We start from the raw sequence: 25,030 nt of genomic DNA, 5'->3' as shown, positions 1-25,030 counted from the left end.
CCACCCATTCAAAATCTCTTGGATCCTTAACAGGGTCACGGACTCCAGGTTCAGAGCAACGGGCAGGACCCCCGGTGTTGGCAGAATTCGGGCTCTCCTTGCTGAACAGTCCCCCTTCTGCCAGGCGCCTCGTCCACCTCCGCAGCCCTGGGCTTTGGAGGGGACCCGCCTGGGTGGGCCGCGGGGATCCCCGGGCAGGCAGCGTCCCCTGGTGTTCGCGGCAGGGACTGCGGGGCGGGGTGGAAGCTAGGGGCAAGGACCGGCTGGAGGCCCGCCACACGCGCGACCCTCCCGGCCACGCCACTCCCCACCCCGACGTCTACCCGGGCGGAGAAGCTCCTGGGCGACGGGGCGGGCGGGCAGGTGGGACTCGGCCCCCCTCCCACAACCCCGCTCCCGGGCGAGCTCTCGGGCCGCGAGGCCGGGGCGGGGAGGGGCCGGGCCGGGGGCGGCCTGGCAGGAAGCGGCGCGCACCTTCCGCCGCCGGGGGAGCAGGTGGCTGCCGTGCGGGTCTGGGCCTCAGGCTTCCTGTGTGCGCGCTCGTCCGCTGCTGTTTCCCGCCGGAGCTCGTTGGGCCTCCGCGGCCCGCCCGGCCCATGGCCCAGACCCCCGACGGCATCTCCTGTGAGCTCCGAGGTAAGCGCTGGCCCTTCCCGCCTTCTTGGCCAGGAGGAAGTAGTGCAGCCCCAAAATCAGAGGCCCACCCAGCGCCCCAGAGGGCCTGGTCAGAGGTCCTCTCTTCTCCCCAGGAGGGCGGGCGCCCCAGATCCTCTCCCCTCCTTCCTCGCTGGCCGCAGATAAGCCCCAGGGCCCCAGCCTGGCACAGACTGCGGGCACCAGTGGCCTCTGTGAAGTCACCCAGCAGGCTGCCCTTCCACAGGCGAGATCACCAGGTTCCTGTGGCCCAAAGAGGTGGAGCTGCTGCTGAAAACCTGGCTACCCGGGGAGGGTGCTGTACAAAACCATGTCCTGGTATGGGGCAGGGGACAGAGCCGGGGAGGCGGCTGTGGCCCCACAGAAAGAGCCTCTTGCTCTGCCCAGGGTATCAGACTGTCTTTCCCCAGGCACTGCTACGATGGAGAGCCTACCTGCTGCACACCACCTGCCTCCCGCTGAGGGTGAGTCCCAGGGCCTGGCCACACCCCCCGCCCTCCAGCAGCTACCTTGGCAAGGGGCTGCATCTGCAGAGTGGTCCTTCTTGGCCTTGTGGGCCCTGACTTTGCACCAACACTGGGCTCTGGGCAGCCGACAGGAGTGGAGTCCAGGCAGGTCTGGCTCTGCCCCAGGCTGCCCAAAGGACTGGACTTCCATGAGGGCGGGGCTGGGGGCTTGGTCCCAGCTGATCTAGGCCTTTCCTAGGTGGACTGCACATTCAGCTACCTGGAGGTCCAGGCCATGGCGCTGCAGGAGACACCCCCTCAGGTGAGACACCTAGTACCCCACCTGGGCCTAGAGCCTGGTCTTCATGCTACCACCATCACCTGCACCCATGCGTGGAGCCAAGGCCCAGTAGTCCCCCTTCCCTAGGTCACCTTTGAGCTGGAGTCCCTGCGTGAGCTGGTCCTGGAGTTTCCTGGTGTGGCCGCCCTGGAACAGCTGGCCCAGCACGTGGCTGCGGCCATCAAGAAGGTCTTCCCTTGCTCGACCCTTGGGTGAGGCCTGGCAAATTCGAGGGGCTGGCAGGGGAGGAGGGAGTGCATGAGAAGGGCTGCTTCCCGTCCCAGAGGCTGGAAGTCCCTTGCCCCCTTCTCCTTAACCCCCTACCAGGAAGCTATTCCGGAGGCCTACACCTGCCTCCATGCTGGCTCGGCTGGAGAGAAGAAGCCCCTCGGAGTCCACTGACCCCTGCAGCCCCTGTGGTAAGGGTGAAGGCAGAGCCACAGGCCTTCCAGCCTGCTCCACCTCTGCCTCCCCAGACCCGCAAGCTGGGGGGGCCCCAAACTGCACAGAGCCATTCAGGTCCCAGCCACCACCTAGTCTGTGGGTCTGGTCTTCCTCCATCATTGATGTTTCGTCTCTCTCCTTTCCCCCATCGCACCCCTATCCCCTCCCCAGGTGGCTTCTTGGAGACATACGAGGCTCTGTGTGACTACAATGGCTTCCCTTTCCGAGAGGAGATTCAGTGGGTGAGGGTAGGGCCCTTTTGGAGGGCTCTGGAGACATCTGGTCCCCCATGTGTGCTGAGCCCCTCCCTGCCCCTTGTGGCCCCAAGCAAATTGTAAGCATCTCCTTCTCACCCAGGACGTGGACACCATTTACCATCGCCAGGGCTGCCGCCATTTCAGCCTGGGAGACTTCAGCCACCTTGGCAGTCGGTGTGTGGCCTGCCAGGATGGGAGAGGAGGAAGATCCCGGAGCCCATATCCCTGGGCCTCAGCTTTTCCATGGAGGGGCTGCTAGGCCTGGGACCTGGCTGGAGGGCCCTGAGCTCTGCCTCTCTTCCCACCCTCCCACCAGGGACCTGGCCTTGAGTGTGGCTGCCCTGTCCTACAACTTGTGGTTCCGGTGCCTCTCCTGTGTGGACATGAAGCTGGTGAGGGGGTGCGGGGTAAGGGCAGGGAGGGGCCAAGGGTGTGGGCCAGGGTGCAGCCCGCTGAGGGCCATGGTGCAGCCTGTGAGCTGCCGCCGTCTGCTTCTCAGAGCCTTGAGGTCTCAGAACAGATTCTGCACATGATGAGTCAGTCATCACACCTGGAGGAGCTGGTGCTGGAGACCTGTGGCCTGAGGGGGTGAGGGGGACAGGGCAGGGCTTGGAGAGGAGAGTCTGGGGGCTTGGGACTGGGGGCTATTGGCCTGGGAGGGGTTGGCAAACCAGGGGCAGAATCTCATGCCTGGGGGCTGGTCCCCAGAGACTTTGTCCGACGACTGGCCCAGGCGATGGCGGGACACTCAAGCTCTGGGCTGCGGGAGCTCAGCCTGGCGGGGAACCTGCTGGATGACCGAGGTATGGCTGAGCCTGGGGACCGCAGGGGTGGGCAGCAGGAGGAGGTGAGACCCACGTGGCTGTTCCCACCCCCCAAGGCATGGCTGCACTCAGCAGACACCTCGAGCGTTGTCCAGGAGCTCTGAGGAGACTCAGCCTCGCCCAGACAGGGTTGACACCGCGAGGTAGGCTGGATGAGGGAGGGGGTGAGGGGAGGGGGTGGGGGGTCTGTCCAACTGCTGAGCGACCCCGCCCCACCACCAGGAATGAGGGCTCTGGGCCGGGCACTGGCCACCAATGCCGCCTTTGACTCCGCCCTGACCCACCTGGACCTTTCTGGGAATCCTGGGGCGCTGGGGGCTTCCGAGGACAGTGGGGTGAGTGGCTGTCTTCAAGGTGGGAGCTTGGGGTTGCTCAGAAGCCCTGGGTAGGCGATCCCCGACTCCATCGCACCCCTGTCCTCCCGCCAGGGCCTCTATAGCTTCCTGAGCCGTCCTAACGTGCTGTCGTTCCTGAATCTCGCAGGCACCGACACCGCCCTGGACACTGTGAGGGGGTGCTCCGTGGGGGGATGGATGACTGGCAGGGCGGACTGGAGGGCGGGACGGGGAGGGCTCGGTCCCCCCGCGGGTGCAGCCAACAGCCTCCCCTCGCAGCTCTTCGCAGCGCTGTCCGGAGGCTGCTGCATCAGCCTTATTCACCTCGACGCTTCGAGGAACGTCTTCTCCCGCACGTAAGGGGGACCTGTCGGGGCCAGGGGAGGCTGCTGGAAGCCGCCTCCTTGCGCCCCCAGGCCCACCTTCCCATTTCCCCCAGGAAGTCCCGCGCTGCGCCGGCCGCAATGCAGCTCTTCCTCAGCCGCGCGCGGACTCTGCGGCACCTGGGCCTGGCGGGCTGCAAGCTGCCGCCCGACGCGCTCAGGTCAGTGTCGGACCCTGCCACGGCCCCGCGGGAGCTCCCACCCGCCCTGGCTTTCGCCCCTCCCCGCTCCTGCTTCTGTCGCTCCCACAACCTCCCCCAGATCCTGGCCCTGCCTCCTTCGTTCGCAACCTGGAGCCCCCTGTCCCAGCTCCCGCCACCCCCTGTAACGTCCCCTCCCAGAGCCCTTTTGGATGGTCTCGCGCTCAACACGCACCTCCGCGACCTGCACCTGGACCTCAGCGCTTGCGAGGTGAGCGCCGGCCCCCAGAAGAGACCACACATAGGGAGTAGCGCTGGGAGGCGGGAGGGCAGGGCCGTGGGCCGCCTGCCCCTCCCCACTCGAGGCCTAAGTGGGTCCCACTTCCCACCTCCCACCTCCCACCTCCCACCTACAGCTGCGCTCGGCCGGCGCCCAGGTGATACAAGACTTAGTGTGCGACGCAGGCGCTGTGAGCTCCCTGGATCTGGCGGATAACGGTGAGGCTGCACGAGAGCCCATCCTCACATCATCCACTCGATTCCGAATCCCCACCCTACCCTTGCAACTTCGCCTCGTGCGTGACCCAAGTCACCCCCAGGCTTCGGCTCAGACATGGTGACTCTGGTGCTGGCCATCGGGAGAAGCCGGTCCCTGAGACATGTGGCGCTTGGAAGGAACTTCAACGTCCGGTGCAAGTGAGCCCTCACCCTACTCCTGGGCCTCCCAGACAACACCCCACCACCCCTGTCCCCCACAACTGCGGCCCCTGCCCACAGGGAGACCCTGGACGACGTCCTGCACCGGATTGTCCAGCTCATGCAGGACGACGATTGTGTGAGTTCACGGGACCTTGCAGGGTCCTCGGGCAATTAGACCCCTTTGGTCCTCCTTTCTCTTGTTCCCTCAGACCCTGTGACCTGCCCTCACTGACCCCTGACTCCAGCCATCAATGGCTTTCTCTTAACCCCAGCCTCTTCAGTCTCTGTCGGTGGCTGAGTCTCGGCTGAAGCTGGGCGCCAGCGTCCTACTCCGGGCCCTAGCCACCAATCCTAACCTGACCGCGCTGGATATCAGCGGCAACGCCATGGGGGACGCGGGCGCCAAGTTGCTGGCCAAGGCGCTGCGGGTCAACTCGAGGCTCCGGTGGGCGGGGTCAGAGGGGTGGGACCAGCGGGCAGGGGGCGCGGTGGAGAGGAGGGCGGGACTAAATGAGGCGGAACAAATGGAGCAGGCGGACGAGGCGAATGGACGAGGCCGAGGGTTGGGTGGGGCCATGTGCAGCTCCGTCCCCGACTGAAGCCAGGCCCGGCCCAGGTCTGTGGTCTGGGACCGGAACCACACATCTGCTCTGGGTCTGCTGGACGTGGCGCAGGCGCTGGAGCAGAACCACAGCCTGAAGGCCATGCCTCTGCCACTGAACGACGTGGCCCAGGCGCAGCGCAGCCGCCCGGAACTGACAGCACGTGCAGTCCATCAGGTGGGCGTCCCCCTCTTCCCTTGCCCTTCTCTGCACTGTGGCTCCGTCCCTGGGCATTTCTCAATACCCCTTGCCCCTAGATCCAAGCCTGTCTCTTGAGGAACAACCGCGCAGACCCTGCCTCTTCTGACCACACGACCCACCTTCAGCCACTCGGTCTGGTCTCAGACCCCTCAGAGCAGGTCAGTGTCCCCTCCCCAACCACGAGAGGTAGGGCATGAGAAGACCTGTGGCATCCGGGAGCCTCCATGAGTCAGAGGGTCTGACTTTCGTGGGGCCAGGGTGCCTGAGCCCTGCTGTCCCAGACAAAGTCCCTCTCCTCGATCTGGAGGCGGCTAAACACCCCTTAAATAGCTCTCCAAATAACACCCTTGGCTGCCTAACGTTAAGCCTGTAAACAGGCTGTCCTGTTAGAGAGGAATTTTTATGTCCTCCCTCAATTTTCCCCCAATTGTAGCCCCATCTCTGACCTCACATATACATGGCTTCCTTCCCCTCTCCATTGTGTGCCCAAACCCAGCCGCTCCTTCACTGTCTTCATCTCCCTCCACTACCTTATCTGTTGGAGATGTTTCCACCTCTCCATTCCCAAATACCTCTTCTTTGCTAAGCTTCAGAGCCCAAAGGTCTTAATCCAGACATCCTGCAGGGCTTCATGCTCTGCACTTCTCCAAGTGATGTCATCGTCTCTCACAAACCCTGTTGTCTACCCTGGAGCCCAATCCCACTGGCGCCCACAGCCACCCAGTGCTGTGGACAGAGGTTGGGGCATCCTTCCAGGTCTCTCCTGGTCACACTGGAGCCCTCATAGGCCTCCTTCGTCCTGCCTCTAGACCAACCTTCAAACATGCCACTCCTTACCCCCACACCAGTTATCCCTTGCTCCTCCCAGTCCCTCCTCCAGGGCTACTCACTCCCTTTTCCACCCCTCTCCCAGTCTATCCTCTGTGTGGACAGACTGAGCTTCTAAAACACAGACATGATTTACAACTCCTTTCCTTGCTATTCTGGGCACTTAGGAAGTATATATAAAGTCCTTAAAATGAACCAAAGCAACAGATAGTTCCTTCCCTCCTTGAACAGATAGGGTTCCAAAGTGGCTAGTCTAAGGTTGCCAGCTTCAGGACCTCCCTCTGTTAAAGAACCTGGGAGGAAGGCAGGCAGGATCTGGGAGACTGGGAGGGGGCTAGGCTGAGACTGATCCCCATTCCCCCCCAGGAAGTGAATGAATTGTGTCAGTCAGTGCAGGAGCATGTGGAGCTGCTGGGCTGTGGGGCTGGGCCCCAGGGTGAAGCTGCTGTGCACCAGGCCGAGGATGCCATCCAAAATGCCAACTTCTCTCTCAGCGTGAGCACTCCTCCTCTTGCTACAAGGACCCTTCCCCTCTTAGTCAGGTGTCAGCTTGCAACTGCTTTTCCTCTTTGGCCTTCAGATTCTCCCCATTTTATATGAAGCTGGAAGTTCCCCAAGCCATCACTGGCAGCTTGGGCAGAAGCTGGAGGGCCTTCTGGGACAGGTGGGCGAGGTCTGCCGCCAGGACATCAAGGTGAGAGGGTACTCCTGCCCCAGCCCCACCTCCGTTTGCAGGTTTGACTCCCATCCTTTAGTTTTAACTGTGATATCCCCTGACTCAATATTCTGTTGGAGTTGGAGCCTCAAGCCAGCAGCCTGGTGTCTGGCCACATCCTCACCATGCTCTGACTGACCTTTGTCCAGGACTTCACTCAGGCCACACTGGACACAGCAAGGAGCCTCTGCCCACAGATGCTGCAGGGATCCAGCTGGAGGGAGCAGCTAGAGGGGGTCCTGGCAGGCTCGAGGGGCCTCCCGGAGCTGCTTCCAGAGCAGCTGCTGCAAGATGCCTTCACTAGGCTCAGGTAGGCTGGATGGGGCTGGGCTGGGCAAGGCTGAGCAAAGCCAGCCCATTAACCCCTGTCCTCTCCTGCCCTTAGGGACATGCGGCTATCAATCACAGGGACCTTGGCAGAGAGCATTGTGGCTCAGGCTTTGGCAGGCCTGAGTGCAGCCCGGGATCGGCTGGTGAGGGGGAGATGTGCACACACTTTTGTGCAAACACACACATGCAGTGACTGGCCATCTCTCTTGCAGGGGCTCTGTAATGTCTTCTGGGGTCATGTAGCCCAGGGCTATTTCAGGGTCCCCTTAGCATCAATGGGATCATAGCTGAGGCCCTACCTGCCATCTTTGTCTGCTTGGTATTGCAGGTGGAGAGTCTGGCTCAGCAGGCAACAGTGACAATGCCCCCTGCCCTACCAGCACCAGATAGAGGTGAGCCCAGCCTCCTTGAGCCTGGGGAATTGGAAGGTCTTTTCTTCCCCGAGGAGAAGGAAGAGGAGAAGGAGAAGGTAAGTGGTTTTAGAACACGGGGCATGACACTCCCAGTCTTCCCATCTTGCTGTGGAGTATGGAATGTGAAAGGCAGCTCTTTTGGGTTGGTGCTCACCTACCCCAGGCTGAGTTTGTGCCCTCCCCACCAGGATGACAGTCCTCTACAGAAATGGCCTGAGCTCAGCCACGGTCTTCACCTGGTCCCCTTCATTCACAGTAAGTCAGGGCCTTGAGGGAGGGAGTTTACGTGGGTGGACTGAAGCTCCATTAGACTTGGGGACCCGGGGACCTGGATGAACTCATTCAGCCTTGTCTGGGTACCCACCAGCCCGTGACTGGGCCAGGCCGGGCCCCCTGTGCAACCTGCAAAGCTGGGGTCTGCTGTGGTCAGCCCGGGGCGGGACCTGGGCGGACCTGGGACAGGACACCGGCTCGGCTCGCCTCTCCGCGCCCCTTTCCCTATCCCAGGGACGCGCATGCTTGGCGGCGGCGCGGAGTCGCGCGCGCTCGGGGCCGCGCTCAGCACCACGGACAGCGGCGGCGGCGGGGGAGGGGCGGAGGGGCGGAGGGGCGGGGGGACGGGCGGCGTAGCCGGGCCCCTCCCCGCGCCCTGGGCGGGTCCCCCGCCGCCCTAGCGCCTCCGCCGCCACCTCCCCGGGCTCGGCGCTCGGTGCTCTTCTGGTGCTGTCCCCTCAGGTGCTGCTGAGGAAACGGAGCCGGAGCCCGAGCTGGCGGCTCCGGGAGAAGATGCGGAGCCGCAGGCGGGGCCGTCCGCGCGCGGCTCTCCGAGCCCTGCCGCCCCCGGGCCCCCGGCCGGCCCGCTGCCCCGCATGGACCTGCCACCGGCGGGGCAGCCCCTGCGCCATCCGACCCGGGCCCGGCCGCGGCCGCGCCGCCAGCACCACCACCGCCCGCCGCCGGGGGGCCCCCAGGTGAGCACCCTTCCCCCACTCCGGAGCGCGTGGAATTGGGTATCACGGGTGGCCCGGCCGCTCCTCATGAGTGGTAGCGGTCAAGGAGAGGGGGTGGTATGGGCCCAAGGCCACCTGGTCGTGCGGCCGCGGTCACATCCTGGCGTCTTCCTGGCCACCCCCCACCCCAGGCCATGCCTGTGCGGGACTATGGGTGTGCGGGTTCCGTTTGGGGTGTGCCTGGGTGTGGGACTCCGCCTCGGAGCGGCCCGCGGCCTCCGTGGCTGCGCGAGAGAGGGGGTCCGTCCTCCTGCCCTCCCCCAGGGGCTGCTGAGAGATGCGGGGCAGCCGGGTAGCCAGGCCGCGGGGCCAAGCCTGCGTCTGCTGCGCGTCCGGCGGCGGCGCGTGTGGGGAGATGCGTGTGTGGGCTGCAAGCCCGCGGGGGCAGCGGGCACTGGCGGAGGGCGGGGAGGAGCCGGCTTGAGGCCCCCCCAGAGGGTCTGACGCAGCAGCCGGCGCCACTGAGCCGGCAGCAGGCCGGGTGGAGTGGGGGTGGGGTGGGGGACACTGCAGGGAACTGTTCGGAGCAGAGCTGGTGGCAAGTGGTAACGGGTGACCCCGGGGGCACGTGAGGGCTAGGTTTGCTGGTGACCGGGTGGCTTGGGCGTGTAGGATACTCTGTGAGACAAGGACGGGTGTGGACTGGGTGTGCGGGAGCCGGCAGTGAGTGACGAGTGTGTGAAATCTGGCTTCTCTGTCCAGCAGCAGGACAGTAGGAGGCTGGTATCAGCAGCCCCTAGGGTCACCCCAGTCTGGAATCCTGGAGTTATTCAGTCTAGGCTGCCGGCCAGGGGAGGGGGTAGAAGCCAGAGTTGCACATAGCCCTGATCTCTGACCCCATGATGCCCCCCAGGTACCCCCAGCCTTGCCGCAGGAAGGGAATGGGCTCAGTGCCCGCGTGGACGAGGGCGTGGAAGAATTCTTCTCCAAAAGGCTGATCCAGCAGGATCGCCTGTGAGTGAGGGGCATCTGCTGGGGGTGGGAGAGGGTGGGATGCCTGATGGGCTTTCTCACTCACTGCTGGGTGTCCCCACAGCTGGGCCCCCGAGGAGGACCCAGCCACTGAGGGGGGCGCCACGCCTGTCCCCCGTACACTGCGAAAGAAGCTGGGCACCCTCTTTGCCTTCAAGAAGCCTCGTTCAACACGGGGTCCACGGCCTGATCTAGAGACCAGCCCTGGGGCAGCTCCCCGAACCCGAAAAACTACATTTGGCGACCTACTGCGGCCGCCAACCCGTCCCAGCCGTGGTGAGGAGCCTGGTGGGGCTGAGGGGGACACCAGCAGCCCTGACCCTGCCCGCAGGAGCCGACCTCGCTACACAAGAGACAGCAAGGCCTACTCGATGATACTGCTGCCTGCTGAGGAGGAGGCAACGCTGGGTGCCAGACCCGACAAGGTGAGGCTTGCTGATGGGGGGGATGAGGGCGCTTCTGGGACCCAGGGCATGGACTGTCTCCAACTCGAGCATCTCTGTCCCTAGCGGCGGCCCCTGGAGCGGGGAGAAACAGAGCTGGCTCCATCCTTTGAACAGCGGGTACAAGTAATGCTGCAGAGGATAGGCGTCAGCCGAGGCAGCGGGGGCGCCGAAGGCAAGAGGAAGCAAGTGAGTTGAGGGGACCTGAGAATGAAGTGAGAGGGCAGGTGGCATGCTGTGGGTGATATATGTGACCAAGATGGAGGAGACTCATGACAGATAGGTCTAATTGTCAGTTCTACTCCATCCTCCTCAAAATAGTTACAGATTCGACCTTTCTTCCCTCTTGGCTTTGACCCAGGCACAGGACACCAGCATCTCCTCTTTGGACCTGAGAAAGTCTTTTCTCTGCAGGTCTAATAGAAATCTGAGGCCTGGGCCAGGCACCATGGCTCACGCCTGTAATCCCGACACTTCGGGAGGCTGAGGCAGGTGGATCACCTGAGGTCAGGAGTTGAGAGACCAACCTGGCCAACATGGTGAAACCCTGTCTCTACTAAAAATACAAAAATTAGCCGGGTGTGGTGGTGGGCACCTGTAGTCCCAGCTACTTGGGAAGGTGAGGCACGAGAATTGCTTGAACCTGGGAGACAGGTTGCAGTGAGCCTAGATCGCGCCACTGCACACTAGCCTGGACAACAAGAGTGAGACTCACCTCAAAAAAAGAAAAAGAAAAAAATCTGACCTTGTCACCTGTACTTGAAATAGCAAGTCCTCCAGGGGGCTTCCTCTCAAGACACTGTTTAGACTCCACAACCTGCTTCAGGGCCCTCTGGGGTCTTGGCCCTGGCCACCTTAAAACCTCACTGCTGGGTGCAAATTGCACCCTCCCCTGGGTGCAAATTGGAGCCTCCACACACATCCCCGGGTGGTCTGGATGTCCTCCCTGCCTCGCTTCCAGTCTCTAATTGTGGGTTACCCCAGGTCCCTCCTCAGCCATCCCTGCAGTGCCCATGGCTCTTCCCTGACTCTCCTCTGTGGCCACCCTGCTAATATCACTCTCATCACAGTCCCAAAGAATCCCAGCCCTCCATACCATCCATTCAATATCTTAAAATACAAAAAACAAAAACAAACAAAAAACATGAAGTTGTTGGCCTGAATTTAGAAACATTCAAATGTGCAAAGAGTTCTAAGAGGGCTGTACTGGGTTTGCCATGTTCTTGTCCAGCCCATGGTGGGCATTCAGTGGCAGGATTATAAGAACAAGAATGAACAAAAGGCTAGGGTGTGGGGAGGGGGCAGGGCTGGAATCTGATTGCCCTGTTTCCTGCAGAGCAAAGACGGCGAGATCAAGAAAGCTGGCTCAGATGGTAAGTGGGACCCTGGGGTGCGGCAGTACATTTGCCAGGGGGTGTCCTTACAGACAGCCCCCAAAGCACTTGCTCTCCTTGGGGAGGAAGGGGAGAGGCCAGGTTTTTCTTCCCCTCACCTCCAAGGTCTGGTACCTGAGTCCCCAGCTCCGCCTTGCAGGTGACATTATGGACAGTTCCACGGAGGCCCCTCCCATCTCGATCAAGTCCCGCACCCACTCTGTGTCTGCTGGTGAGTGAGGGCCACTGTGTGTGTTGGTAGGGGGAGCAGGGACAGGCAGGAGTTGGGTCAGACCGTTGTTCAGACCTATCTCCAAGGCCTGACCAGGTCTTGGCTGACACCCTTCTCCCCGCAGATCCCTCCTGCAGACCTGGCCCAGGAAACCAGGGGCCCGAGTCTGCCACCTGGAAGACACTGGGGCAGCAGTTGAATGCAGAGCTCAGGAGCCGTGGTTGGGGCCAACAGGATGGTCCAGGCCCTCCCTCCCCTGGTCAAAGCCCAAGTCCCTGCAGAACAAGCCCCTCACCAGACAGCCTGGGCCTCCCAGAGGACCCTTGCTTGGGCCCCAGGAATGAAGGTAGGCAGACACCTGATTCCCCACCCCAATTCTGGCCTCGGGGCTGGAGGAGTTCCTGCTGGGAACTCAGCTCCTCTAAGGACCCTGAGGGTGGGAGGCAAGGGCTGGAGTGGGGGCAGCTGTTGGAATACCCCTGATTCCCTGGCCTCCCTCAGATGGCCAGCTGAGGCCGAGGCCTCTCTCGGCAGGGCGGCGAGCAGTGTCTGTGCATGAGGACCAGCTCCAGGCCCCTGCTGGTGAGGGGAGACACCTCCACGTATGCTTGAATGCAGGAGATGTGGGAGGGTGGGCTTCTGGGGCTCCCTTCATGGCTTTGGTCCTTGGAGGGAGCCACCAGTGTGTGAGGGCTCAAGAAATCAGGGAGCCAGAAGACCAGGTGCAAGGGTTTGACAAGCCCTTCCAACTAGCACTGGCTCCACTTCCTGAAGAGCAGCCTCTGCCAGGGGTGAAGACGCAGGGATGGGGGATGCTCTGAAGGCAGCAGTGTGTGTGAGTGCATGCTTACGTGCACTGGAGGTGGAAGAGGGGCAGGGGATTGACAGACCCCAAGCCTTAGCAACCCACCCCAAGCCTTTCTGTGTCCCTTAGAACGGCCCCTGCGGCTGCAGCGCTCCCCCGTCCTCAAACGCAGGCCAAAACTCGAGGCACCTCCATCCCCAAGCCTAGGTAAGAGGGGGTCCAGGCCAGCTGGGAGGGTGGCAGGACTGCTTAGCCCAGCCCTGACCCTTCCTCTCTCTCCCTCCCTCCCCTCACAGGATCTGGCCTTGGAACTGAGCCTCTGCCCCCACAGCCCACAGAGCCCTCCAGCCCTGAGCGGAGCCCACCCTCCCCAGCCACAGACCAAAGAGGCGGCGGCCCCAATCCCTGATCCTCTCCTCTCCTGCCGCATGAGATTATTTTATTAAAAAACTCAAAGGAAGCAGAGTGTGGAGCGGTATCTGTCCTGTCTGACCTCTCACATCGGAGTTGGCTCAGACTCTGGCTGTGGATCCATCAGAAAGTGCAAGGCCCAGGCCATGAGCTGGGGAGAAAGCCTGGAAAGAAACCATGGCTGCAGGTCAATGGAGCCTGGGACTAGTGACCAAGAGTGGGGGCAGACCCAGGCACTCACCTGGCAGCTTGGACCCGAGCACAGAGGGACGTGCAGGGTGGCTCATACTCATACTGGAAGGCAGAACCATCACGATGCTTCTTTGGGGGTTCCTGAAAGGGGTATGGTGTCTGGGGAAGGGCTAACAAGGACCCCAACCCCATCCAAGTCTACCCATGCTCCCTCCCAGCTCTACCTCAGGCCTTCCTTGTTCTACCCTCCAGCTGTAGAGGGGCTATGCTTACCCAGACAGAGCAGGGCTCCTGGGCTCCCTTGGTAGCTCTGGTCCTGGGAAAAGGCAGCCGATTCTTGCAGGGCAACCCTACAAACTCCTTGAACTCCAGGCTAGGTTTCTGGGGCCTGGTCACAAGAGCCTGGTGTGGACTGGGGACATGGCTACGGGGTGAGAGACTGGGAGTGCAGCTCTGGAGTGGGGAGCTGGGGGTACGACTGGGGTGTGGGGACCTGGGGGTCAGAGGGGCAGGGGCTGAGCAGATGGCTGGTGGGGGCTGGGAGCTGCTCCTCTGCCCTGGGTCTGGAGCAGCCAAGGACAGGGCAGGCAGAAGGCTGATGCTGGTACCACTTTCCTCGGATGACATGTGGCCGGGTAAGGCCGGGGTTCCTGAGGAGGAGGGGACTTACTGTAGGCACAGCCCTCTCCGCTCAGGGCAGCTGAGTGGCCTGCGAGCTCAGACAGGACTGCAGGGACTGTGTTTATCCCCCGCCCGCCGTGCACCTTTCACAGCATCCTGTGCAGCCCAGGAACCTGACTGACAGACGGCAGTGAGTGCCTGTGACCTATGCATCACCTCACCTGAGGAACTGGGTGAGGAAGGAGGAGAGGCTATGAGAGTCAGAGATAGGTCCTGCAGAGCCGGGTCTGGTGGGGGCAGCTCAGGGCCTGGGGGGTTCAGGAAGTCTTATCAGCACTGTGGACCTGGGCCCCAGGTATCCCCCCAACCTCTCCAGTCCCCCTTACCCTGTGTCCTCTGACAGGGGCCTAGAGAGCTCAGAATTAGCTGGTCATTCTCAGAGATGCACAGCATTGAGCTGGGGACAGTGTACACAGCTTCTCCCTGTGGGACATGAACTCTATAGGACAGGCCCATTTACTCTCATGTCCTGTGGGACATGACCCTTGCCCAACTCCTCACCCTGACATCTCCCAAGAAAATCCCCAGACTGACCGTGGCCTTGCATCGTGAGGCAGCCCAGTGGGTGATGGGGGGTGCTGTGCAAGGGCCCTCCAGTGTCAGGCAGCTTTCAGCCAGGCACACGAGTGCCCCCTGATGCTCCTGGTCCTCCCGCATTTCATCCAGAAGCTGGGACAGTGATAGGCCTGGGGACAGGGGACCATGGGATGAGTCAAGGCTTAAAGGGGAGGACCGGGAGGGTGAGGGGGAAGAGAGCTTATTGAGGAAGCGGAAGGTTAAGGCTGGAGAGGTCACTGCACAGGGTGTTAGGATCACTGGTCAAGCCCTACAGTACCTGCATTGGACGAGGTGGACTCTGAAAGGTGCTCCCTACAGGAAGAGAGTGGCCAGGACTCAGGAACCATGCTGAGGCCTGTCTACCTAGACACACCATCCCCTCACCAAACCACACGTGGCCCCCGAGCCCAACCCCAGACTCACTCAAGGCAGTCATAGAGCTTTTTCTGAACATCTAAGTCTTGGTTGCTAAGAAAAAGAGAAGAGTAGTTAATGAAGGCCCAAGCCCTCCTACCCCAAAGGCGTCTGCCAGCGCCGGCCAGACGCTGGGGTGGGGAGAGCTGCTGGGGTGGGGAGAGCTGCTGGAGGGCGGAAGCATTACTTACCAACCAGGCACCCGTAGCCGGGGCTGCTCTGTGGGCAGCAGGCTGAAGCGGTCCACCTGGAGATAGAACTCTGCGGGCTGGAAGAGTTCGGGAGGAAGGGGAGGTCTCAGGAATCGTCACGAAGACTCATGCCCGGTAACCCTCCCAAGGCAGTCTCACCACTCACCGCGCCGCCCTCAGCGACCTGGACATGGACCCCGCAGTCCTGCAGCAGCAGCAGCCGGCCCTCTGTCCCGCGGAAGCCGAACTCCTTCTCCTCCCTGCGGCGAGCAGGACCCTCACTGCCGGGCCCACCGGAACACAAGGCCCGCCCACCTCGCGCTCTCCTGCCGGACTCCGACCTCCGGAGCCGCGCGGGGCCTCTCACCAGTCCGAGGTGTCCAGGGCCTCCCGCGTCACCAGGCATCGGACACTGTGGGTCCCGTCAGACACAAGCAGCGTGGCGCCGACGTCGGACGTATCAGGGGCGTGGGATGGGCCCGCGGCCGCGGCCTCCTGTAGTACCTGACGGCGGCGAGCGGCGTCAATCCCACCACCCCGGACCTCCGCCTCGGTCTCCGGGCCCTGAGTGGGGGCTCACCTCGAGCAGCTGCCCGGCTCGTGGACTGGAGAGTGTCTCTGACCCCAGAATCAGCTCCCGAATCCAGGGCCGTAGGACCAGCCTCCCCGAACCTGCCATTCCTACGGCTGCACCTAGCGGAGGCAACGGGCCCGGGTTTCCCGCGGGCGCCCAGGCCCCGCCTTTCCTCGGAAGAGGAAGCTCCTTCGGCTGGGCGGGGCCGGAGGAGGAGGTCCCGCCCACGTGCACCCCGCGCCTGCGCACGAGGGCGTCCTGCTCGGGAGGTTGTGTGCAGACTCCCGCTGGTCCACCCCGCTGGTCCACGAGCTGCTGGCCCGTTTACTCTCATCGCGGCGTCACTCTGACAGCGGCCCGGCATTTGGGCCGTTCGTCAAGATTCCTGTGGTACCGGTAGGGAACAGAACAAGGGCTGGTCCGGTCCCTGGAGAGGGTTCCAGGGCCGGAGGCTGCGGCCGAGTACCGTCCGAGCGAGTTGACTCGAAACCATTTCAGCACCGTGTGACCCCCGAGCGGTTCAGCACATATTTATTATGACTCAGTTTCCTCATCTACACAATGCATGGTCTTGTAAGGCCAGTGGAAATAAGAGCACACACACAGCGCCCAATAAATGGTACTTCCTTCGCCCTCCCCTCGGATTGGCCGAGCCCTCCTCCCCAGACTCCGGGGGCGCGCGGACCTCAGCGTGATGACGCAAGAGCGGAGGATGGCTCCTCTCCACCCACGGCTCCGTTTCCTAGGAAACGTGGACTCCGCGTTCCACTCTGCGACGCTGCCCCCCTGTCGTCACGCTCCGGATGGGAAGGCGGGGCGTGTGCTACCGCCAGGGGCGGGGCGGGGCGGGGCGGCGCGGGCGGGCCGGCCGGGCTGTGCACCTGCGCCTCGGCGGGCCGCCTGGGGCACCGTCCCCGGCCCGCCCGGCCCCGCCATGGCCCGGCCGCAGAGGACTCCGGCGCGCAGTCCCGATAGCATCGTTGAGGTGAAGAGCAAAGTAAGGGCTCCTCCGGCCTCGGCCCTAGGCGCTCCCAATTCCCTCTTTCTCCCCTTCCCAGCTCCTTGGTCCCCGCCACCTCTTCCCTCTATCCTCCAAGTCCCATTCTGCTTTTCTGCTCGCCTTCCCCCATCCATCTTCCTTCCTCCACTGCTGGTCTCCAGATCTCTCTGTGGCCTGAGTACCTGGAGGGCGGTAAGAAGACCTTGGACAGCGTCCCTGGTACTGGAGCTGAGGTCTGGGCTTAAGGCTGCCGCTTTTGCGGCAGCCGTATCTTTCCCATCCCTGCCAGCCTGCGGTGAGAAAGGGGCGCAGGCTGTCCTGACTCCTCCTCTCCCCCAACCCCGACTTCCAGTTTGACGCCGAGTTCCGACGCTTCGCGCTGCCCCGGGCTTCGGTGAGCGGCTTCCAGGAGTTCTCGCGGTTGCTGCGGGCGGTGCACCAGATCCCGGGCCTGGACGTGCTACTTGGCTATACGGATGCTCACGGAGACCTGCTGCCCCTCACCAACGACGACAGCCTGCACCGGGCCCTGGCCAGCGGGCCCCCGCCACTGCGCCTACTGGTGCAGAAGCGGGGTGAGGAGGGGTACAGTGGGCAGCCTCTGTGGGGTAAGGTGTCTGTGGGGCAGGTCTACAAGGGTTAGTTCATGCCCAGGGTACCCAAGTGTCACCCTCTGCAGTCCCTGCCCTTGGCTTGACCTCCAAGTGGTAGGAAATAGCTACAGTGCCCCCTGTAAAGAGCCCAAGTCGGGGAGCAGGTCTCTGATCTCAATATCCCCCCTCTTCTGCAGCAGAAGCTGACTCCAGCGGCCTGGCTTTTGCCACCAACTCTCTGCAGCGGCGCAAGAAAGGGCTCCTGCTGCGGCCAGTGGCACCCCTGCGCACCCGGCCACCCTTGCTAATCAGCCTGCCCCAAGATTTCCGCCAGGTTTCCTCAGTTATAGATGTGGACCTACTGCCTGAGACCCACCGACGGGTGCGGCTGCACAAGCATGGTTCAGACCGCCCCCTGGGCTTCTACATCCGAGATGGCATGAGCGTGCGTGTGGCTCCCCAGGGCCTGGAGCGGGTTCCAGGAATCTTCATCTCCCGCCTGGTACGTGGGGGTCTGGCTGAGAGTACAGGGCTGCTGGCGGTCAGTGATGAAATTCTCGAGGTCAATGGCATTGAAGTAGCCGGGAAGACCTTGGACCAAGTGACGGACATGATGGTTGCCAACAGCCATAACCTCATTGTCACTGTCAAGCCCGCCAACCAGCGCAATAACGTGGTGCGAGGGGCATCTGGGCGTTTGACAGGTCCTCCCTCTGCAGGGCCTAGGCCTGCTGAGCCTGATAGTGACGATGACAGCAGTGACCTGGTCATTGAGAACCGCCAGCCTCCCAGTTCCAATGGGCTGTCTCAGGGGCCCCCGTGCTGGGACCTGCACCCTGGCTGCCGACGTCCTGGTACCCGCAGCTCTCTGCCCTCCCTGGATGACCAGGAGCAGGCCAGTTCTGGCTGGGGGAATCACATTCGAGGAGATGGTAGTGGCTTCAGCCTCTGACAGTCAGAATGCAGCCCCATGCCGCTCCACACTGCTGGGACATGGCAGGGACTTCACAGTGGGGGTTTTCAGCTGGCTCACAGGGCTCCCTCTGGCTGGGGAACATTAAAGGTTTTCTACAAATACAGTCATGGTCCTTCTGTGTCCCAGTCCCAGCCTCCTCCCTGGTCCCACCAGCTTGCCTTCTGCTCTGGACTAAGGCAAGAGTGACAATGGGGAGAACTTCCTGCAATCAAGCAGCAGGAGGGCCACCAGGCTTGGCATTTTTAGGGTAAGAAAAGCTCTTATGGAAACAAATCCTGTGTACAAAATGTTTAATTTTGACAAAGCGGTTAAAACGCTGGGGTGGCCCTTCTGCAGCCACTGGTGGCTGGGAAGAGTGCTCTAGGGACACTGGCCACCCCCCTGCTCCTGTCTTCAGACCTCTGCTCTGGGATTGGGTCCAACCCTGTCCTTTGCAGCCATGTGGCGATCCTCAGCATGGAGCTCCTTGCCACTGTCCCCCAGAGGGGCTCAGGCGTCCATCTTCACGAAGACTTTGGGCCGAGAAAAGATCTTGATGGCCTCCTCTACCTGCACCAGCTTCCGGTCCAGCTCAGCACGGTGGCTCTGGGCTCTCAGTGAGTCTGCCCCAGCAGGCAGCAGTACCAGCTCACGCAGCAGCTGGCTCTGGCCTACAGGGGGCCCGGGAACAGTGAGAACAGTGAGTGTTGGGCAGGGGTGCCCGGTCCCCAGTGGGGTCCCCCTCCAGCCTCCCTGCCCAGGTACTCACTCTGGAGCAGCTTGGTCAGTGTTTCCAGCCGCTGGTTCTCAGGCATGCGCGTGTGGCCTGGGGGCATGGCAGGGTCCGGCTGGCTCTGCTTGTGGGCCTCGGCCTCCCGCCGCCACAGGTCCCTGCGCTCCAACAAGCTGTGGGTACACAGGCTCAGGGTTGATGACCCCAGGGCAGAGGTTGGTTCCCACCCTCCACAGGTGTCCCTCACCCTGAGTGTCGGGCAGTGAGACCTACTAATGCGGCACATGGCCCTTCTGTGTGGCATTGTAGTGCTCCTGGGCTTGCCGCTGTTGCTCTAGCACTTGCGCCAGGACCTGCAGCGAGCGGGAATGCCTCCGGGGGGCTCTCTTGGCAGCTCGTGCATTGTGACGAATGAAGTCCACCCCCAGGCCTGGCTCCTGCAGGACACAGCAAGCGTGGGTGGGGGCAGACGGCATTATGTTGTGTCCCCGAACCCCCCACACACACCGGGAGCCCTGCCCAACCACTATCCAGCCCCCACACATCCTCTCACCTTAGCTTCGGGACCTGGTGGGGTTGGCTGGGGACTAGGTACACGGGGTGGTGGGAGGCCAGGGCTGCAGCGGGAGTGCGCCCGCAGGAAGTGGGCAGGCTGTGTCCCAAAGGCAGGGCCAGGCTCCTGGAGGACAGGGCACAGCAGAGAGAGCAGGCAGGCTGAGGTCTGGGGCTCAAGCCGCAAGACCCTGGCCATCTTGGCCCTTCTGACCTTTTCATCCATGTCCCTCGGGCCCTCTTCCCTCTTCAAGGGACACTTGTCCTCATCAGCACACAAATGTGTGACTATGTCAGATTTTTAAGAAAACAACAAACCATCTCTCCTTCCACCTCAGTACTGGCCCAGCTACCACTCTCTTTCCTCCTTCCTAGCCAAGCTTCCTGGCTCTAGCCCCACAAGGCTCCTAACGGCTGGCCTCCAAGTCCTCAAATCCAGGCGGTCAATTCCTTGGTCTCGTTGTCCTCAACCTGATCGTCAATAACTCCTAGGTCTCACTCCTGAGATCCAGGCCTGAATTTCCATCTGCTTCCTGGACACACTCCCACCCCCTGAGAACCCCACAGATGCTTCAGCCACGACACATTTGTGTGACCTTGCCTTTCCTCTTACTCCTGCTCCTCCTGCTGAGTCCCTGGATTGAAGGATGGTGCTGCTCTCTACCTGAGACAGAGCCCCCCATCATACCCCTGCCCTTCCCACTGTCCTCAGAAATAAGGGCTGAAAAGTGGCTTTTGTGGCCCCTGATGTGGGTCCAGCTGACTTCTTGGTCTAACTTCATGCCCTTCTTTCCTCACAGTGAACTATACTCTAGCATCACCACTGCTGCGTGCCCTGTGGTCTGTGAGGTTCCATCTTTTGGGAATGTTCTCTTCTGCTGTCCCCTTGATTAATTGCTACTTGCCCCTCAGGATCAGCCCTGCCATCACTACTTCTGAGAAGCCCCCCAGCCTCGTCCTGCAGCAGAGCCAGGGTCTCTTAGTCCTCTGTTACCTCTGTGACTTCCCTTCCTCCCCAGAACTCAGATCAGGGTATAGTTGTCTGTTGGCCAACAAAATGGGTAATACTTATGGCTCCCTGAAGCAGGTACCTGGAGCTGAGCCTTGACCCGGGACTCCACCTTGTCGTACTTGGGCGAGCGCCACAGAGCTTTCAGGGGCCTGGGCTGGCCCTGCTCCCGGCTGCGCTCCTGTTCTCTGAAGCGCTTCTGAATCTCCCTGATCCGCCTCAGGTTCTCCTTCTCATGGTCTTTAGGGTCCTTCCCTGGAGAAAAGATGCCACCAGGCTCTGCCCTACATAGGGCCCACACAATCCAACTTCCACTAGTTCACACACAGGCCTGCCCCCTGCCTCCTACAGAAAGAGCTCCCTGACCTCTCCAACTACCTTAGACCCTACACACACTCTCCCTCATCACCGTGTTCCCTTCCTCATGTAGTAAGTATTTCAGGATGATTTTCTCCATTATTATTATTATTATTTGAGACAGGGTCTCACTCTGTCACCCAGGCTGGAGTATAGTGGCATGATCATAGCTCACTGCAGCCTCAACCTCCCCGGCTCAAGTGATCCTCCTACCTCAGCCTGCCGAGTAGCTGGGATTACAGACACACTCCACCATGCCAGGCTAATTTTTGTATTTTTTGTAGAGATGGGGTTTCACCATGTTGGCCAGGATGGTCTTCAACTCCTGGGCTCAAGTGATCTGCCCGCCTGGGCCTCCCAAAGTGCTGGGATTCCAGGAGTGAGCCACTGCACCCAGGTGATTTTCTCCATTATTATAGTGAAGTACACCATTGAAGTACACCATAGATCATCTCACACATGACATTCATCTCTTGTTCTTTGTCTCCCACCTTGACTCAGTGATGGCTCATGCTTATCTTCAACCCTGTGTTCTAGCACCTATATGGCCTGGCACACAGTAGGCACTCAACAAGCAAATTTAATGGGTAATAAATGCATAAAGCAGAGCTAGGGCTTCGTGGGAACTACCTCATTCAGTTCACCTCCTTCGAGAAGGTAGCACATTTCTCCCCCTTATAGTTGGGGAAACTGAGACTCAAGAGACGCAAAGCCTGGGCCCAGGTCAGGGTGGAAAGAGCAGCTGCTTTTGATCTCTTTCCACCCCGCACTGCCTCTCTGCCCCTTCTTCCATTCCTGGGACTTACTCTTGAGAGATGCCCCAGGACCTAGGGAGATCCCCTCGAGTTGCAACAGCACGTCCCCGACGCCGCGCTGGCCGCGCTCCAGGATCTCTCCGGCACCAGGACCGATGCAGGGGCCACGGGGAGCGGTGGTGTCCAGGGCCCGGTCCGAGGTCAGCAAGTCCAGCTTCAGCGCGTTTCCCTCGAGGCGCCCTTGAGCTGTGGCGCGGAGCCGGGCGGAGTCCGGGGCTCAGAGGTGGAGCCGAGGCCGACCCCTGAGCCTCGCACCACCGCGGAGCCCCCGGACTCACCCGAGGCCGGCCGCCGGTAGTAGTCAGGGCAGAGCGTCGGGTCTGGGGGGATGGGCCCCGAGATGCGGGACGGGCCCTCGCACATGCCGCCAGCGCCGCCCAGCAACGGTGCCCCGAGGCCTTCAGGGCTGTTTACCTCCCTCCACGGGCCCCCTTCCCCAACCCCGGGCCTCCTCCCTCGCCCGGGACCCTGACCCTGGCGTGCCCGCCACTCCCGGGCCCCTGCCGGTCTCCGCCCGGGCCCCGGCCTCGCTCGCCGCCTCCGCGACCTCTGCTCCCAGCCCACTTCTCGGTCCCGCTCGCAGCCTCTTCCCCGCGGCACTCGGGCAGGGGCTCACTCGAGAGGTTTTGCCGCCAGCCGCTACCACCCGACGGGACTTGTTGTTGCCGGGCAACCGTGGCTTCCGTCCCCGGGGTCAGGGCCCACTGACCCTGGCGCAAAGCGTCCTGGGGCTTGTAGTTCCGGCCGAGGGTGGGCTCCGCGCTCGCCGTTTCTCTTCCCAGCTCTGCCCTCGCTTGCTGGCCGGTCTCCGGGGTCAGCGCGGGGCCACCATCCAGCCCCTTGGGACCTGCTCCAAGCAGCTGTCGAGGACGCACTGAGCCTGCGCAGCCATGGCCTCGGCAGGGGCGGAGAGGAGGCCGGGGGTCCAGGAGGCCACGGTCGTGGGGCAGGGGCAGCTCACGGAGGAGCCCGGCAGCGCTCAGACCTCCGAGGTGACCGTCAGGCTGTTTAACCTTCAAACACGGGGCCGCAGCGCTCTGAGAGGTGGAACTCTGAGCGCCCCGACCCGCTAACTGCCAGGCTGGGCCCTCCAGGCGGGGAGGGGCACAGGCTGGTGTCCTTATTCCCGTTTCGGTGTCTAATGTTAGGTGTTCAGTGACGGATCCCTATGTCCTTTGCCCGGCCATGGTGACCGATGGCCTGTGTGTCACCTCTAGTGTCCAGTGGCGGGAGACCAGTTCCTGGTGCCAGCCCATGAGGCCAACGGAACCCAGAGTGAAGACCAGCGCCCAGCAGGCGCAGCTTCGGAGCCGGAGCTCCAGGAGGAAGGACCCAAGCTGGGGGAGGAGAGGCCCAAGCCGTATGCCGGGGCGCTAGAGGAGAGAGGCCCCAGGACCGTGGTCTCCATTGTGAGGCCCCGTCATGGTCCAAAGAGAAAGCCTCTCAAGTGAGGGGGCTCTCGGGGGAAAGAGCTGCAGCCCCGGGGTTGGGGCACACACCCCAGTAAGATTCCTAAATCCTGCACTCCTGCAGGGAGGATTCTCGTCCCCAGCCACTACCGTCACTCTCCTTTCCCGTTCCTCAATAGCCCCCGTGTAGGGAGCAGCAGGAGAGTGGGAACTTCAGGGTTGGTTGGGGACTGGGCTCACTGGCCTCTAAGCCTCTTGGGCCTGGGGCCTCATTGACCAGGAACGGGACAGGCGTTGAGCCCTGGGGCTGTGGGCAGGCTGGGCTATTCCCTGGGCCAGGGAATGGGAGCCAGGGCTGGAGCCTGGCTCAAGTCTCTTGTCCCTGGCTCAGGTCCCTCAGCTTCCTGGGCCTTCATGCCCATCTTAAGGCTGAAGCTGAACTGCCACCCAGGCTGCCGCTGCAGGAGAAGGAGTCAGAGGGCAGCCAGAGTGAGCCCTCACCATCTGCCAAACAGCACAAAAAAGCCAAGAAGCGCAAGAGCCTGGGGGCTCCCGTGCTCCACGCTGTGGCCAGCACAGTGTCTGCACCCTTAGAGACATTGGGGCTGGAGCGTGAGTGGCAGTCCCTGGGCTGTTCCTTCTCCCCCTGCCTGTGGGGCCCGACATGGCACAACCTGGCGCTCTAGCCTCTGCCCTGCCCTGGGTCTTTGCAGGAAAGGCCCAGCGCCTGCGGCCCCTCTACCAGTACATCAACTATTGCAACCCCGAGTTGAACCAGGCAGGGGAGGGGGACGGGGAGGCTGAGGTGGAGGCAGAGGCAGAGCTGGCCCCGGTTCCCGAGGAGGCAGGTGTGGAGCAACTGCAGGCCTTGCTGCCCTTGGCAGGTGAGCTGGGCCCAGGCCTCACTTTGCCCTGTCCCAGTCCACTAGTGACCCCCACCCATGCTCTGGCTCCCTTCGGAGAGGAGGCTGGAGAGGAGCCTGGGGGCTTGCCCAGCTTGGGGGTGAGTGACCACCACAAGGCCGAGGTGGATAAGTCAACCCAGGTGGACATCGACAAGATGCTAAGTGTCTGCACTGCTCCGCTTGTCCCTCCGCTCTCTCCTCATTACAAGTGACTGTCCCGCCCCACTGGTGGCTCTCCTCTTTCCACACCTGAATTTGGCTTCAGGCTTCCTGTGGGCCCAGGCCCTCTGGTGGCGGGGGCAAATTTGGCACCTGCCCCCACTTGGGACTTTGGTCTTGCTGAAAATAAATATTTTTCTTTTTCAAAGACTTTGTGATTCCCCAGATCGGTTGCCTGAAATGGGAAAGAGGATGGAGGACTCAACAGTGCAGGGTTTGAGGCCTGAATGGTCATCTGCATCACCTGAGACTTTGACAATGACAGATTCCTTTGTGCCACCCCATGCCTCACTGAATCGGGGTGGACCTGGTGCTGTGTGTTTAGGTGAATCTGAGGGTCAGGCAGCTAACTGGGTGATGAAGAGGGAAGTGAGAAGGAGGAACTTGGGACACAGAAAAGAAAGGGTCTGTTGGGTCATGGGAAGCAGGTGTTTGGCCCTGCTCCTCTGTCTCCTGGGGAAGGGCCTGCATTTGGTCTCACCTTGAGGGGATCAAAACTTGGGATCCTCCTAGGAGGTAGCACAGAGTTCTTTTGCCTGTCGCAACAGTGACAGCTTTGGGATGTTTTCCACTCATTGCCAGACCATAGCTGGACCGGACCTTGTCTGTGGAGTAGCCCCTGGTCACAGGTGACGGGGCATCAGTGATGTTTTCCTGGCAGGGAGGGGTGGACAGGGGCAGTAAGTGCATCTGGGGCCCTGAGGCCAAGCCACTGGATGACAGCTGTGTCCAACCGGCAGGGATCTCTGGGAAGAGCCGGCCAGTGTTGGCCATTTTGGAAACTGCACATCCTGGGCCTCCTGTGTGTTCCTTGGACACTGCAAACAGACACAGGGAATTTTAAGTTCATGGAAATTTCCCCTCCCTCCAACTGGCTTTTCCTCCTGTATCTCATCTGCGCAATTGTTTAAGCTAGAATCTTGGGTGTCACCCCAGACCCCATCCTGTTCTTTGCTCCCTGATTCCTACAAGCTAAGCAGACATTGAGGCCAGTGATTGTACCCTTTCAGGCTGAG

The 25,030-nt window shown here is 61.8% G+C and overlaps 5 protein-coding genes across 15 annotated transcripts; 3 read left to right on the top strand and 2 right to left on the bottom strand.

Moving 5' to 3' along the window:
* The first annotated feature begins 482 nt into the window (after positions 1–482).
* Positions 483–12,906, top strand: CARMIL2 (capping protein regulator and myosin 1 linker 2). 2 transcript variants are annotated; one of them, XM_030795228.1, is made up of 38 exons: positions 483–636; positions 881–972; positions 1,065–1,118; positions 1,360–1,422; positions 1,528–1,652; positions 1,768–1,859; positions 2,056–2,126; positions 2,242–2,315; positions 2,458–2,533; positions 2,641–2,729; positions 2,850–2,944; positions 3,022–3,108; positions 3,188–3,300; positions 3,394–3,656; positions 3,740–3,844; positions 4,025–4,094; positions 4,240–4,321; positions 4,423–4,519; positions 4,601–4,658; positions 4,795–4,967; positions 5,139–5,301; positions 5,382–5,483; positions 6,520–6,648; positions 6,734–6,847; positions 7,018–7,178; positions 7,254–7,341; positions 7,527–7,667; positions 7,800–7,866; positions 8,347–8,582; positions 9,475–9,575; positions 9,658–10,018; positions 10,103–10,225; positions 11,373–11,409; positions 11,570–11,641; positions 11,766–11,987; positions 12,143–12,223; positions 12,576–12,653; positions 12,743–12,906. In XM_030795228.1, exons 1-38 carry the CDS (start codon positions 597–599, stop codon positions 12,853–12,855), a joined length of 4,308 nt encoding a protein of 1,435 aa, XP_030651088.1. In that variant the 5' UTR covers positions 483–596; the 3' UTR covers positions 12,856–12,906. The 2 variants fall into 2 exon arrangements, with proteins under 2 accessions (XP_030651088.1, XP_030651095.1); XM_030795235.1 differs by lacking the exon at positions 12,143–12,223 and having other exon boundaries at positions 500–636; positions 3,394–3,471; positions 3,580–3,656.
* On the bottom strand, positions 12,849–16,096 carry ACD (ACD shelterin complex subunit and telomerase recruitment factor). 2 transcript variants are annotated; one of them, XM_003262897.2, is made up of 12 exons: positions 15,474–16,096; positions 15,261–15,397; positions 15,060–15,153; positions 14,894–14,970; positions 14,712–14,756; positions 14,566–14,600; positions 14,265–14,416; positions 14,057–14,153; positions 13,892–13,978; positions 13,323–13,699; positions 13,099–13,190; positions 12,849–13,021 (listed from the first exon to the last, which is right to left on the bottom strand). In XM_003262897.2, exons 1-12 carry the CDS (start codon positions 15,570–15,572, stop codon positions 12,943–12,945), a joined length of 1,371 nt encoding a protein of 456 aa, XP_003262945.2. In that variant the 5' UTR covers positions 15,573–16,096; the 3' UTR covers positions 12,849–12,942. The 2 variants fall into 2 exon arrangements, with proteins under 2 accessions (XP_003262945.2, XP_030651110.1); XM_030795250.1 differs by lacking the exon at positions 13,892–13,978 and having other exon boundaries at positions 12,864–13,021; positions 15,474–15,674.
* On the top strand, positions 16,069–18,139 carry PARD6A (par-6 family cell polarity regulator alpha). Of its 7 annotated transcripts, none has more exons than XM_030795259.1 (4): positions 16,069–16,464; positions 16,629–16,700; positions 16,820–17,042; positions 17,261–18,139. In XM_030795259.1, the coding sequence occupies exons 1-4, from the start codon at positions 16,084–16,086 to the stop codon at positions 18,010–18,012; spliced, it is 1,428 nt and encodes a 475-aa protein (XP_030651119.1). In that variant the 5' UTR covers positions 16,069–16,083; the 3' UTR covers positions 18,013–18,139. The 7 variants fall into 7 exon arrangements, with proteins under 7 accessions (XP_030651119.1, XP_030651116.1, XP_030651114.1 ...); XM_030795256.1 differs by having other exon boundaries at positions 17,258–18,139; XM_030795254.1 differs by having other exon boundaries at positions 16,820–17,075; positions 17,258–18,139.
* A 170-nt stretch (positions 18,140–18,309) lies between these two features.
* Positions 18,310–22,152, bottom strand: ENKD1 (enkurin domain containing 1). Its single transcript, XM_030795293.1, has 7 exons — positions 21,760–22,152; positions 21,473–21,667; positions 20,392–20,564; positions 19,302–19,427; positions 19,022–19,185; positions 18,785–18,921; positions 18,310–18,686 (listed from the first exon to the last, which is right to left on the bottom strand). Exons 1-7 carry the CDS (start codon positions 21,842–21,844, stop codon positions 18,526–18,528), a joined length of 1,041 nt encoding a protein of 346 aa, XP_030651153.1. The 5' UTR covers positions 21,845–22,152; the 3' UTR covers positions 18,310–18,525.
* Positions 21,565–24,165, top strand: C2H16orf86 (chromosome 2 C16orf86 homolog). Of its 3 annotated transcripts, none has more exons than XM_030795300.1 (4): positions 21,565–21,621; positions 22,699–22,928; positions 23,282–23,502; positions 23,604–24,165. In XM_030795300.1, the coding sequence occupies exons 1-4, from the start codon at positions 21,577–21,579 to the stop codon at positions 24,005–24,007; spliced, it is 900 nt and encodes a 299-aa protein (XP_030651160.1). In that variant the 5' UTR covers positions 21,565–21,576; the 3' UTR covers positions 24,008–24,165. The 3 variants fall into 3 exon arrangements, 2 of the variants coding, with proteins under 2 accessions (XP_030651160.1, XP_003262947.2); XM_003262899.3 differs by lacking the exon at positions 21,565–21,621 and adding an exon at positions 22,216–22,473; XR_004026227.1 differs by lacking the exon at positions 21,565–21,621 and adding an exon at positions 22,239–22,473 and having other exon boundaries at positions 22,630–22,928.
* The last annotated feature ends 865 nt before the right edge of the window (positions 24,166–25,030 follow it).

The sequence above is a fragment of the Nomascus leucogenys genome, chromosome 2, assembly GCF_006542625.1.
Source record: "Nomascus leucogenys isolate Asia chromosome 2, Asia_NLE_v1, whole genome shotgun sequence".
Lineage (NCBI taxonomy): Eukaryota > Metazoa > Chordata > Mammalia > Primates > Hylobatidae > Nomascus > Nomascus leucogenys.
This window is presented reverse-complemented; position numbering and strand designations above follow the sequence as displayed.